Source organism: Arachis stenosperma, chromosome 9 (assembly GCF_014773155.1).
Source record: "Arachis stenosperma cultivar V10309 chromosome 9, arast.V10309.gnm1.PFL2, whole genome shotgun sequence".
Taxonomy (NCBI): domain Eukaryota; kingdom Viridiplantae; phylum Streptophyta; class Magnoliopsida; order Fabales; family Fabaceae; genus Arachis; species Arachis stenosperma.
Genome location: NC_080385.1, coordinates 30524834 through 30538773, shown reverse-complemented (window position 1 = coordinate 30538773; position 13940 = coordinate 30524834). Strand labels below are relative to the sequence as shown.

Genomic DNA, 13940 nt, shown 5'->3' with positions numbered 1-13940 from the left:
CAAGCGAACAAGGCTTGAATGTTTATCTCTTGGATTCTTTAATCGGAATCTTCGTGGTATAAGCTAGAATTGATGGCGGCATTCAAGAGAATCCGGAAGGTCTAAACCTTGTCTGTGGTATTTTGAGTAGGATTCAATGATTGAATGATTGTGACGAGCTTCAAACTCCTGAAGGCTGGGCGTTAGTGACAGACGCAAAAGAATCAATGGATTCTACTGCAACCTGATTGAGGACCGACAGATGAATAGTCGTGCCGTGACAGGGTGCGTTGAACATTTTTACTGAGAGGACGGGACTGTAGCCACTGACAACGGTGATGCCCAACATACAGCTTGCCATGGAAAGGAGTAAGAAGGATTGGATGAAGACAGTAGGAAAGCAGAGAGACAGAAGGGACAAAGCATCTCCATTCGTTTATCTGAAGTTCTCACCAATGAATTACATAAGTATCTCTATCTCTATCTTTATGTTTTATTCATATATCATCCATAACCATTTGAGTCTGCTTGACTGAGATTTACAAGGTGACCATAGCTTGCTTCATATCAACAATCTCCGTGGGATCGACCCTTACTCGCGTAAGGTTTATTACTTGGACGACCCAGTGCACTTGCTGGTTAGTTGTGCGAAGTTGTGAAATTATGTTTATACCATGGTATTGAGCACCAAGTTTTTGGATTCATTACCAGGGGATTATTTGAGTTGTGAAAAGTAGTGATCACAATTTCGTGCACCATTCCGCAACGTATTTGACGCACTGGGACTAAGGGACGCCGACCTGACGACTCACCAGCACGGGGTCATTGGATTGGGCGACCACTTCATCAAACCTGATGGAGTAATATCCCTGCCGATCTCAGTGGGACAGACTCAAGGCCGAAGATCGGCGATGGCCGAGTTCGTGATCCTCCGAGATTCCACCGTGATGAGCGGATAATTTATACACTTTTTGGCATTGTTTTTAGTATGTTTTTAGTATGATCTAGTTAGTTTTTAGTATATTTTTATTAGTTTTTAGTTAAAATTCACTTTTCTGGACTTTACTATGAGTTTGTGTGTTTTTATGTGATTTCAGGTATTTTCTGGCTGAAATTGAGGGACCTGAGCAAAAATCTGATTTAGAGACTAAAAAGGACTGCAGATGCTGTTGGATTCTGACCTCCCTACACTCGAAGTAGATTTTCTAGAGCTACAGAAGCCCAGTTAGCGCGCTCTCAACGGCGTTGGAAAGTAGACATCCTGGGCTTTCCAGCAATGTATAATAATTCATACTTTGCCCGAGATTTGATGGCCCAAACCGGCGTCCCAAATCAGCTCAAAACTGCCCGGCGTTAAACGCCGGAACTGGCACAAGAATGGGAGTTAAACGCCCAAACTGGCACAAAAGCTGGCGTTTAACTCCAAGAGAAGTCTCTACACGAAAATGCTTCAATGCTCAGCCCAAGCAAACACCAAATGGGCCCGGAATTGGATTTTTCTGTCATTTACTCATTTCGGTAAACCCTAGGCTACTAGTTCTTTATAAATAAGACCTTTTGCTATTGTATTTTCATCCTTGGATCTTTGATCATCTTTAGATCTTTGAATCTTTGGATCCTTGATCATTTTGAGTCTTTTGATCATGTATTGGTAGCTGCCATTCGGCCATGCCTAGACCTTGTTCTTATGTATTTTCAACGGTGGAGTTTCTACACACCATAGATTAAGGTGTGGAGCTCTGCTGTACCTCGAGTATTAATGCAATTACTATTGTTCTTCTATTTAATTCAGCTTGTTCTTATTCCAAGATATTCATTCGCACTCAAGAACTGATGGATGTGATGATTATGTGACGCTCATCATCATTCTCACTCATGAACGCGTGCCTGACAACCACTTCCCGTTCTACAAGCGAACAAGGCTTGAATGTTTATCTCTTGGATTCTTTAATCGGAATCTTCGTGGTATAAGCTAGAATTGATGGCGGCATTCAAGAGAATCCGGAAGGTCTAAACCTTGTCTGTGGTATTTTGAGTAGGATTCAATGATTGAATGATTGTGACGAGCTTCAAACTCCTGAAGGCTGGGCGTTAGTGACAGACGCAAAAGAATCAATGGATTCTACTGCAACCTGATTGAGGACCGACAGATGAATAGTCGTGCCGTGACAGGGTGCGTTGAACATTTTTACTGAGAGGACGGGACTGTAGCCACTGACAACGGTGATGCCCAACATACAGCTTGCCATGGAAAGGAGTAAGAAGGATTGGATGAAGACAGTAGGAAAGCAGAGAGACAGAAGGGACAAAGCATCTCCATTCGTTTATCTGAAGTTCTCACCAATGAATTACATAAGTATCTCTATCTCTATCTTTATGTTTTATTCATATATCATCCATAACCATTTGAGTCTGCTTGACTGAGATTTACAAGGTGACCATAGCTTGCTTCATATCAACAATCTCCGTGGGATCGACCCTTACTCGCGTAAGGTTTATTACTTGGACGACCCAGTGCACTTGCTGGTTAGTTGTGCGAAGTTGTGAAATTATGTTTATACCATGGTATTGAGCACCAAGTTTTTGGATTCATTACCAGGGGATTATTTGAGTTGTGAAAAGTAGTGATCACAATTTCGTGCACCATTCCGCAACGTATTTGACGCACTGGGACTAAGGGACGCCGACCTGACGACTCACCAGCACGGGGTCATTGGATTGGGCGACCACTTCATCAAACCTGATGGAGTAATATCCCTGCCGATCTCAGTGGGACAGACTCAAGGCCGAAGATCGGCGATGGCCGAGTTCGTGATCCTCCGAGATTCCACCGTGATGAGCGGATAATTTATACACTTTTTGGCATTGTTTTTAGTATGTTTTTAGTATGATCTAGTTAGTTTTTAGTATATTTTTATTAGTTTTTAGTTAAAATTCACTTTTCTGGACTTTACTATGAGTTTGTGTGTTTTTATGTGATTTCAGGTATTTTCTGGCTGAAATTGAGGGACCTGAGCAAAAATCTGATTCAGAGACTGAAAAGGACTGCAGATGCTGTTGGATTCTGACCTCCCTGCACTCGAAGTGGATTTTCTGGAGCTACAGAAGCCCAATTGGCGCGCTCTCAACGGCGTTGAAAAGTAGACATCCTGGGCTTTCCAGCAATATATAGTCCATACTTTGCCCAAGATTTGATGCCCAAACCGGCGTTCAAAGTCACCTCAGAAATCCCAGCGTTAAACGCTGGAACTGGCACCAAAATGGAGTTAAACGCCCAAACTGGCATAAAAGCTGGCGTTTAACTCCAAGAAGAGTCTCTGCACGAAAATGCTTCATTGCTCAGCCCAAGCACACACCAAGTGGGCCCGGAAGTGGATTTTTATATCATTTACTCATTTCTGTAAACCTTAGGCCACTAGTTCTCTATAAGTAGGACCTTTTTCTATTGTATTAAGAGACTTTGGTAGCTATCTTCATTTTTATGCTATCTTAGATCACTGGGAGGCTGGCCTCACGGCCATGCCTAGACCTCATACTTATGTATTTTCAACGGTGGAGTTTCTACACACCATAGATTAAGGTGTGGAGCTCTGCTGTACCTCGAGTATTAATGCAATTACTATTGTTCTTCTATTCAATTCCGCTTGTTCTTGTTCTAAGATATCACTTGTTCTTCAACTTGATGAATGTGATGATCCGTGACACTCATCATCATTCTCACTTATGATCAAGGTGACTGACAACCACTTTTGTTCTACAAGCAACCAAGGCTCTAGTGAATGTCTCTTGGATTCCTGATACACGATGCATGGTTGATCGCCTGACAACCGAGTGCTCGCCTGACAAACGAGCCAACCATTCCGTGAGATTAGAGTCTTCGTGGTATAGGCGAGAACTGATGGCGGCATTCAAGAGAATCCGGAAGGTCTAACCTTGTCTGTGGTATTCTGAGTAGGATTCAATGATTGAATGACTATGACGTGCTTCAAACTCCTGAAGGCGGGACGTTAGTGACAGACGCAAAAGAATCACTGGATTCTATTCCGGCCTGATTGAGAACCGACAGATGGATAGCCGTGCCGTGACAGGGTGCGTTGAACTTTTCCAATGAGAGGATGGGAGGTAGCCACTGACAACGGTGAAACCCTTGCATAAGCTTGCCATGGAAAGGAATAAGAAGGATTGGATGAAGACAGTAGGAAAGCAGAGAGAGACGGAAGGGAAGGCATCTTCATACGCTTATCTGAAGTTCCTACCAATGGATTACATAAGTATCTCTATCTTCATCTTTTATGTTATTTTCGTTCATCACCATTATACATTTGAGTCTGCCTGACTAAGATTTGCAAGATGACCATAGCTTGCTTCAATACTAACAATCTCTGTGGGATCGACCCTTACTCACGTAAGGTATTACTTGGACGACCCAGTGCACTTGCTGGTTAGTTGTGCGAAGTTGTGTAAATGCCATGGAATTGAGCTACCAAGTTCTTGGAGTTCATGACCGGGGATTATGAGAGTTGTGAAAAGTATTGTTCACAATTTCGCGCACCAAGTTTTTGGCGCCGTTGCTGGGGATTGTTCAGTTTGGACAACTGAAGGTTCATCTTGTTGCTTAGATTAGGTATTTATTTTTCGAAATTCTTGAAGATGAATTCTAGAGTTTCATGATGATTTGCTGAAGTCTGGCTGGCTGAGAAGCCATGTCTAATCTCATTGGACCGAGGTTTCAACTTATCATCACAAGAGCTTGTTGATTTTTATCAATCTTGCTTTTGGAGCAGTGATCTGCTAAGGCTTGGCTGGCCTCTGGCCATGTCTAGTGTTTTGGACCGAAGCTTTCTTTGAAAGCTTGGCTGGCTGTGAAGCCATGTCTAATTCCTGGACCGGAGTCTTAGACTAGCATTGCACTGATTCCTGGAATTCTCATTAAGAATTTTGATATCTTTTTCCACTTAATTTTCGAAAAAAAACACAAAAAAAAAATTAAAAAATTTTATAAAAACCAAAAATATTTTATGTTTCTTGTATGAGACACTAGTCTCATCTTAAGTTTGGTGTCAATTGCATGCATTCATTCATGTGTCTTAGTGATCTTCAAGATGTTCTTGATGATTTACTTTCTCTAATCTTTGAATTCTATTGACTTGAAGTATTTTGTGTGTCTCATATGCATTCTCATATTGTTAGTGTCAGTGGTATACAAACTGCTAAGTTTGGTGTCTTGCATGCATTGTTATTTGATTTTAGTTGCATCATTCTTTATTATTAAAAATCCAAAAATATTTTTAATTTGTGTCTTTTCAAGTCAATAATACAGAGAATTGAAGATTCAGAACATACAGCAGAGGAATTGCACAGAAAAAGCTGGGCGTTCAAAACGCCCAGTGAAGAAGGACAGACTGGCGTTTAAACGCCAGCCAGGGTACCTGGTTGGGCGTTTAACGCCCAAAAGGGTATAGTTTTGGGCGTTAAACGCCAGAATGTGCACCATTCTGGGCGTTTAACGCCAGGATGGCTAAAGGGGGAAGATTTTGTTTTCAATTCAAATTTTTTCAAGTTTTCAAAATTTTTCAAAATCAGATCTTTTTCAAATCATATCTTTTCAATCAAATGTTTTCAAAATTAATTTCTTTCTTTTTTTAAAGATACTTACTATCAATTAATGATTTGATTCAACATTTCAAGTATGTTGCCTTTTCTGTTGAGAAAGGTTTAATGTTTGAATCATATCTTTTCTTGATAGCCAAGTTACTAATTTTTTTAAAATCAAATCTTTTTAAAAATGTTTTTCAAATCATATCTTCTCAATCACATCTTTTTAAAAATCAATCATATCTTCTTAACCTCATCTTTTTCAAAATAGTTTTCAATCAAATCTTTTTGATTTCCAATTTCAAAATCTTTTTCAAAAATCATCTTATTTCTTTCCCACTCTCATTTTCGAAAATTAAGTAATGTTTTTCAAAAATATTTTCAAAATCTCTCACTTAATTTTCGAAAATTACTTGCCTTCCCCTCACATCCTTCTATTTATGGACTAACACTATCCCTTAATGCAAAATTCGAACTCCATCTCCTTTGATAAGTTCGAATTTTCTACTTCTGTCTTCTACTCTTCTTTTCCTCTGACACTTCAAGGAATCCCTATACTGTGACATAGAGGATTCCACATTTTCTTGTTCCGTTCTCTTTCTTATGAGCAGGAGCAAAGACAAAAGTATTCTTGTTGAGCCTGATCCTGAACCTGAAAGGACCTTGAAGAGAAAGCTAAGAGAAGCCAAAGCACAACTCTCTTTAGAGGACCTGACCGAATTCTTCAAAGAAGAAGAACACATGGAAGCCGAAAACAACAACAATGCAAACAATGCAAGGAAGGTGCTGGGTGACTTTACTGCACCTACTCCCAACTTTTATGGGAGAAGCATCTCTATCCCTGCCATTGGAGCAAACAACTTTGAGCTTAAGCCTCAATTAGTTTCTCTAATGCAACAGAATTGCAAGTTCCATGGACTTCCAATGGAAGATCCTCATCAGTTTTTAGCTGAATTCTTGCAAATCTGTGACACAGTCAAGACTAATGGGGTCGACCCTGAGGTCTACAGACTGATGCTATTCCCTTTTGCTGTAAGAGACAGAGCTAGAATATGGTTGGACTCACAACCTAAAGATAGCCTGGACTCTTGGGAAAAGCTAGTCAATGCCTTCTTGACAAAATTCTTTCCACCTCAGAAATGGAGTAAGCTTAGAGTGGAAGTCCAAACCTTCAGACAGAAGGATGGAGAATCCCTCTATGAAGCTTGGGAAAGATACAAACAATTAATCAGAAAGTGTCCTTCTGACATGCTTTCTGAATGGAGCATCATAGGTATTTTCTATGATGGTCTCTCTGAACTATCCAAGATGTCTCTGGATAGCTCTGCTGGAGGATCTCTTCATTTGAAGAAGACGCCTACAGAAGCTCAAGAGCTTATTGAAATGGTTGCAAATAACCAATTCATGTACACTTCTGAAAGGAATCCTGTGAACAATGGGACAAGTCAGAAGAAAGGAGTTCTTGAGATTGATGCTCTGAATGCCATATTGGCTCAGAACAAAATATTGACTCAACAAGTCAATTTGATCTCTCAAAGTCTGTCTGGAATGCAAAATGCACCAAGCAGTACTAAAGATGCTTCATCTGAAGAAGAAGCATATGATCCTGAGAACCCTTCAATGGAAGAGGTGAATTACCTAGGAGAACCCTTTGGAAACACCTACAATTCTTCATGGAGAAATCACCCAAATTTCTCATGGAAGAATCAAGAGAGACCTCAACAAGGTTTCAACAACAATAATGGTGGAAGAAACAGGTTTAGCAATAGCAAGCCTTTTCCATCATCTTCTCAGCAACAGACAGAGAGTTCTAAGCAGAATACCTCTGACTTAGCAACCATGGTCTCTGATCTAATCAAAACCACTCAAAGTTTCATGACTGAAACAAGGTCCTCCATTAGGAATTTGGAGGCACAAGTGGGTCAGCTGAGCAAGAAAGTTACTGAACTCCCTCCTAGTACTCTCCCAAGCAACACAGAAGAAAATCCAAAAGGAGAGTGCAAAGCCATAACCATGGCCGAATCTGGAGAGGGAAGAGAGGAAGTGGACGCCACTGAGGAAGGCCTCAATGGGCGTGCACTAGCCTCCACAGAGTTCCCCAATGAGGAACCATGGGAATCTGAGGCTCAAAATGAGACCATAGAGATTCCATTGGAGCTACTTCTACCATTCATGAGCTCTGATGAGTATTCTTCCTCTGAAGAGGATGAGTATGTCACTGAAGAGCAAGTTGCTAAATGCCTTGGAGCAATCATGAAGCTAAATGACAAGTTATTTGGAAATGAGACTTGGGAGAATGAACCTCCTTTGCTCACCAAAGAACTGGATGACTTGTCTAGGCAGAAACTGCCTCAAAAGAGGCAGGATCCTGGGAAGTTTTCAATACCTTGTGCCATAGGCACCTTGACCTTCAAGAAGGCCTTGTGTGACTTAGGGTCAAGTGTAAACCTCATGCCCCTCTCTGTAATGGAGAAGCTAGGGATCTTTGAGGTGCAAGCTGCAAAAATCTCACTAGAGATGGCAGACAACTCAAGAAAACAAGCCTATGGACTTGTAGAAAATGTTCTGGTTAAAGTTGAAGACCATTACATCCCTACTGATTTCATAGTCCTAGAGACTGGGAAGTGCATGGATGAATCCATCATCCTTGGCAAACCCTTCCTAGCCACAGCAAAGGCTGTGATTGATGTTGATAGAGGAGAATTAATCATTCAAGTGAATGAAGAATCCTTGGTGTTTAAGGCCCAAGGATATCCCTCTATCACCATGGAGAAGAAGCATGAAGAGCTTCTCTCAAATCAGAGCCAAACAGAGCCCCCACAGTCAAACTCTAAGTTTGGTGTTGGGAGGCCACAACCAAACTCTAAGTTTGGTGTTGAACCCCCACATTCAAACTCTAAGTTTGGTGTTGGAAGGTTCCAACATGGCTCTGAGTATCTGTGAGGCTCCATGAGAGACCTCTGTCAAGCTAATGACATTAAAGAAGCGCTTGTTGGGAGGCAACCCAATGCTTTATAATTAACTATTTTCTTTTGTTATTTTATGTCTTTTGTAGGTTGATGATCATGAGAAGTCACAAAATCAATGAAAAAAGCAAAAACAGAATGAAAAACAGGAAGAAAAACAGCACACCCTGGAGGACGCACTTACTGGCGTTTAAACGCCAGTAAGGTTAGCTGTTGGGCGTTTAACGCCCAGTCTGGCACCATTCTGGGCGTTTAACGCCAGAAAGGGGCACCAGACTGGCGTTAAACGCCAGAAAAGGGCTAGAACTCGGCGTTAAACGCCAGGAATGGGCACCAGCCCGGCGTTTAACGCCAGAAATGGCACAAAACGTGATTTTGAATGCCATTTGGTGCAGGGATGACTTTTTCTTGACACCACAGGATCTGTGGACCCCACAGGATCCCCACCTACCCTACCACTCTCTCTCCTTTTCACCAATCACCTCAACACCTCTTCCCCAAAAACCCCTCACCTATCAAATCCCTTCTTTCTCTTCACCACTCACACCCATCCTTCATAAAACCCCACCCAAACCCACCCTTAAATGGCCGAACATCCCTCTCTCTCTCTCTCCTATATAAACCCTCCTTCAATCCTTCATTTTCACACACCTTACACACCATCTCTCTCCCCTTTGGCCGAATACAAAGCAATTCCCTTTCTCCTCATTTCTTCTTCTTCTACTCTCTTCCTTCTTCTTTTGCTCGAGGACGAGCAAACATTTTAAGTTTGGTGTGGTAAAAGCATTGCTTTTTGTTTTTCCATAACCATTTATGGCATCCAAGGCCGGAGAAACCTCTAGAAAGAGGAAAGGGAAGGCAAAAGCTTCCACCTTCGAGTCATGGGAGATGGAGAGATTCATCTCAAGGGTGCATCAAGACCACTTCTATGAAGTTGTGGCCTTGAAGAAGGTGATCCCCGAGGTCCCCTTTTCACTCAAAAAGGGTGAATATCCGGAGATCCAGCATGAGATCCGAAGAAGAGGTTGGGAAGTGCTTACCAACCCCATTCAACAAGTCGGAATCTTGATGGTTCAAGAGTTCTATGCCAATGCATGGATCACCAAGAACCATGATCAAAGTATGAACCCGAATCCAAAGAATTATCTTACTATGGTTCGGGGGAATTACTTGGATTTTAGTCCGGAAAGTGTAAGGTTGGCATTCAATTTGCCCATGATGCAAGGAGATGAACATCCTTACACTAGAAGGGTCAACTTTGATCAAAGGTTGGACCAAGTCCTCACAGTCATATGTGAAGAGGGCGCACAATGGAAGGGAGATTCAAGAGGCAAGCCGGTTCAATTGAGAAGGCATGACCTCAAACCCGTGGCTAGAGGATGGTTGGAGTTCATTCAACGCTCAATCATTCCCACTAGCAACCGGTCCGAAGTTACTCTAGACCGGGCCATCATGATTCATAGCATCATGATTGGAGAAGAAGTGGAAGTTCATGAGGTTATAGCCCAAGAACTCTATAAGGTGGCGGACAAGTCCTCTACCTTGGCAAGGTTAGCCTTTCCTCATCTCATTTGTCACCTCTGTTATTCAGTTGGAGTTGACATAGAGGGAGACACCCCCATTGATGAGGATAAGCCCATCACTAAGAAAAGGATGGAGCACACAAGAGACCCCTCTCAACATGAGATCCCTGAGATGCCTCAAGGGATGCACTTTCCTCCACAAAACTATTGGGAGCAACTGAACACCTCCCTAGGAGAATTGAGTTCCAACATGGGACAACTAAGGGTGGAGCATCAAGAACACTCCATCATCCTCCATGAAATTAGAGAAGATCAAAGGATCATGAGAGAGGAGCAACAAAGACAAGGAAGAGACATTGAGGAGCTCAAGCACTCCATAGGATCTTCAAGAGGAAGAAAGAGCCGCCATCACTAAGGTGGACCCGTTCTTTGATTTCCTTGTTCTTTATTCTTCTGTTTTTCGAATTTTATGCTTATGTTTATCCATGTTTGTGTCTTGTGATCATTAGTGTCTTAAGTGTCTATGCCTTAAAGTTATGAATGTCCTATGAATCCATCACCTTTCTTGAATAAAAAGTGCTTAATTGAAAAGAAAGAATTGCATGAATTTTGAATTTTATAGCAGTTTAGTTAGTTTGATGTGGTGGCAATACTCTTGTTCTCTGAATGTATGCTTGAACAGTGCATATGTCTTTTGAATTTGTGGTTCATGAATGTTGGCTCTTGAAAGAATGATGAAAAAGGAGACATGTTACTGAGGATCTGAAAAATCATAAAAATGATTCTTGAAGCAAGAAAAAGCAGTGAATACAAAAAAAAAGGGAGAAAGAAAGCGAAAAAAAAAGAGAAAAAAACGAAAAAAGAAAGAAAAAGAAAGAAATAAAGTTGTGATCCAAGGCAAAAAGAGTGTGCTTAAGAACCCTGGACACCTCTAATTGGGGACTTTAGCAAAGCTGAGTCACAATCTAAAAAGGTTCACCCAATTATGTGTCTGTGGCATGTATGTATCCGGTGGTAATACTGGAAGACGGAGTGCTTTGGGCCACGGCCAAGACTCAATAAGTAGCTGTGTTCAAGAATCATCATACTTAACTAGGAGAATCAATAACACTATCTGGATTCTGAGTTCCTAAAGAAGCCAATCATTCTGAGTTGCAAAGGATAGAGTGAGATGCCAAAACTGTTCAGAGGCAGAAAGCTAAAAGCCCCGCTCATCTAATTAATACTGATCTTCATAGATGTTTTTGGAATTCATTGCATATTCTCTTCTTTTTATCTTATTTGATTTTTAGTTGCTTGAGGACAAGCAACAATTTAAGTTTGGTGTTGTGATGAGCGGATAATTTATACACTTTTTGGCATTGTTTTTAGTATGTTTTTAGTATGATCTAGTTAGTTTTTAGTATATTTTTATTAGTTTTTAGTTAAAATTCACTTTTCTGGACTTTACTATGAGTTTGTATGTTTTTCTGTGATTTCAGGTATTTTCTGGCTGAAATTGAGGGACCTGAGCAAAAATCTGATTCAGAGACTGAAAAGGACTGCAGATGCTGTTGGATTCTGACCTCCCTGCACTCGAAGTGGATTTTCTGGAGCTAGAGAAGCTCAATTGGCGCGCTCTCAACGGCGTTGGAAAGTAGACATCCTGGGCTTTCCAGCAATATATGATAGTCCATACTTTGCCTAAGATTTGATGGCCCAAACCGGCGTTCAAAGTCACCTCAAGAAATCCCAGCGTTAAACGCTGGAACTGGCACCAAAATGGGAGTTAAACGCCCAAACTGGCATAAAAGCTGGCGTTTAACTCCAAGAAGAGTCTCTGCACGAAAATGCTTCATTGCTCAGCCCAAGCACACACCAAGTGGGCCCGGAAGTGGATTTTTATGTCATTTACTCATTTCTGTAAACCTTAGGCCACTAGTTCTCTATAAGTAGGACCTTTTTCTATTGTATTAAGAGACTTTGGTAGCTATCTTCATTTTTATGCTATCTTAGATCACTGGGAGGCTGGCCTCACGGCCATGCCTAGACCTCATACTTATGTATTTTCAACGGTGGAGTTTCTACACACCATAGATTAAGGTGTGGAGCTCTGCTGTACCTCGAGTATTAATGCAATTACTATTGTTCTTCTATTCAATTCCGCTTGTTCTTGTTCTAAGATATCACTTGTTCTTCAACTTGATGAATGTGATGATCCGTGACACTCATCATCATTCTCACTTATGAACAAGGTGACTGACAACCACTTTTGTTCTACAAGCAACCAAGGCTCTAGTGAATGTCTCTTGGATTCCTGATACACGATGCATGGTTGATCGCCTGACAACCGAGTGCTCGCCTGACAAACGAGCCAACCATTCCGTGAGATCAGAGTCTTCGTGGTATAGGCGAGAACTGATGGCGGCATTCAAGAGAATCCGGAAGGTCTAACCTTGTCTGTGGTATTCTGAGTAGGATTCAATCATTGAATGACTGTGACGTGCTTCAAACTCCTGAAGGCGGGGCATTAGTGACAGACGCAAAAGAATCACTGGATTCTATTCCGGCCCGATTGAGAACCGACAGATGGATAGCCGTGCCGTGACAGGGTGCGTTGAACATTTCCAATGAGAGGATGGGAGGTAGCCACTGACAACGGTGAAACCCTTGCATAAGCTTGCCATGGAAAGGAATAAGAAGGATTGGATGAAGACAGTAGGAAAGCAGAGAGACGGAAGGGAAGGCATCTTCATACGCTTATCTGAAGTTCCTACCAATGGATTACATAAGTATCTCTATCTTCATCTTTTATGTTATTTTCGTTCATCACCATTATACATTTGAGTCTGCCTGACTAAGATTTGCAAGATGACCATAGCTTGCTTCAATACTAACAATCTCCGTGGGATCGACCCTTACTCACGTAAGGTATTACTTGGACGACCCAGTGCACTTGCTGGTTAGTTGTGCGAAGTTGTGTAAATGCCATGGAATTGAGCTACCAAGTTCTTGGAGTTCATGACCGGGGATTATGAGAGTTGTGAAAAGTATTGTTCACAATTTCGTGCACCACACCGCCTACAATATCATCTTGGGAAGGAAGACAATTAACGATGTTGAAGCGATAATCAACACGAAGCTGCTAGTCATGAAGTTCGTTACCGATGACGGATCTATAGGGTCCATAAGAGGAGACCTTGAGACGGTAGTCGCTTGCGACAATGCCAGCCTCTCCCTAAGGAAGAAATCCAAAGAGGCGTCCGGCGTGTTCCTAGCTGACCTGGACGCCAGAGTAGACGACAAACCCAGACCGGAACCAGAAGGGGACCTGGAAAAATTCATGATCGGCGACACGGAGGAAAAATTCACGTTCATCAACAAGAACCTCCCGCATGAGTTGAAGGAGCCCTTGGTCGAAATGATAAGGGCCAATAGGGATTTGTTCGCCTGGACACCGGCCGACATGCCGGGCATAGACCCAAAAATTACGTCACACCATCTGGCCGTCAAATCGGAAGCACGCCCGGTAGCCCAACGAAGGAGAAAGATGTCGACGGAGAGGGCGGAAGAGGTGGCCAGGCAGACGGCCAGCCTCCTAGAAGCAGGTTTCATACGAGAAGTAGACTGCTCGACGTGGCTCTTGAATGTAGTTCTAGTAAAAAAGCACAACGGCAAGTGGAGAATGTGCGTAGACTACTCTGACCTTAACAAAGCATGCCCTAAGGATTGTTTCCCCCTCCCTAACATAGACGCACTCGTCGATGCTGCGGCGGGCTACTGTTATCTAAGCTTCATGGACGCCTACTCCGGTTAGAACCAGATACCGATGCACCGTCCAGACGAAGACAAGACGGCGTTCATAACGCCAGGGGGAACCTTCTGCTATAAGGTGATG

General features: G+C 42.2%; 1 protein-coding gene and 1 non-coding gene across 2 annotated transcripts in view; both read right to left on the bottom strand.

Moving 5' to 3' along the window:
- Positions 1 to 13657, bottom strand: part of LOC130949330 (uncharacterized) — a 74287-nt gene extending 60630 nt beyond the window's left edge. The window contains exon 1 of the mRNA XM_057878080.1: positions 13208 to 13657. Within this exon, the coding sequence (XP_057734063.1) occupies positions 13208 to 13657 (450 nt within the window). The remainder of the gene's footprint in view (positions 1 to 13207) is intronic.
- LOC130952307 (small nucleolar RNA R71) lies at positions 6721 to 6828 on the bottom strand. Its single transcript, XR_009074488.1, has one exon. It is a non-coding gene; the product is annotated as a small nucleolar RNA R71 (small nucleolar RNA).
- Positions 13658 to 13940: the final 283 nt, after the last annotated feature.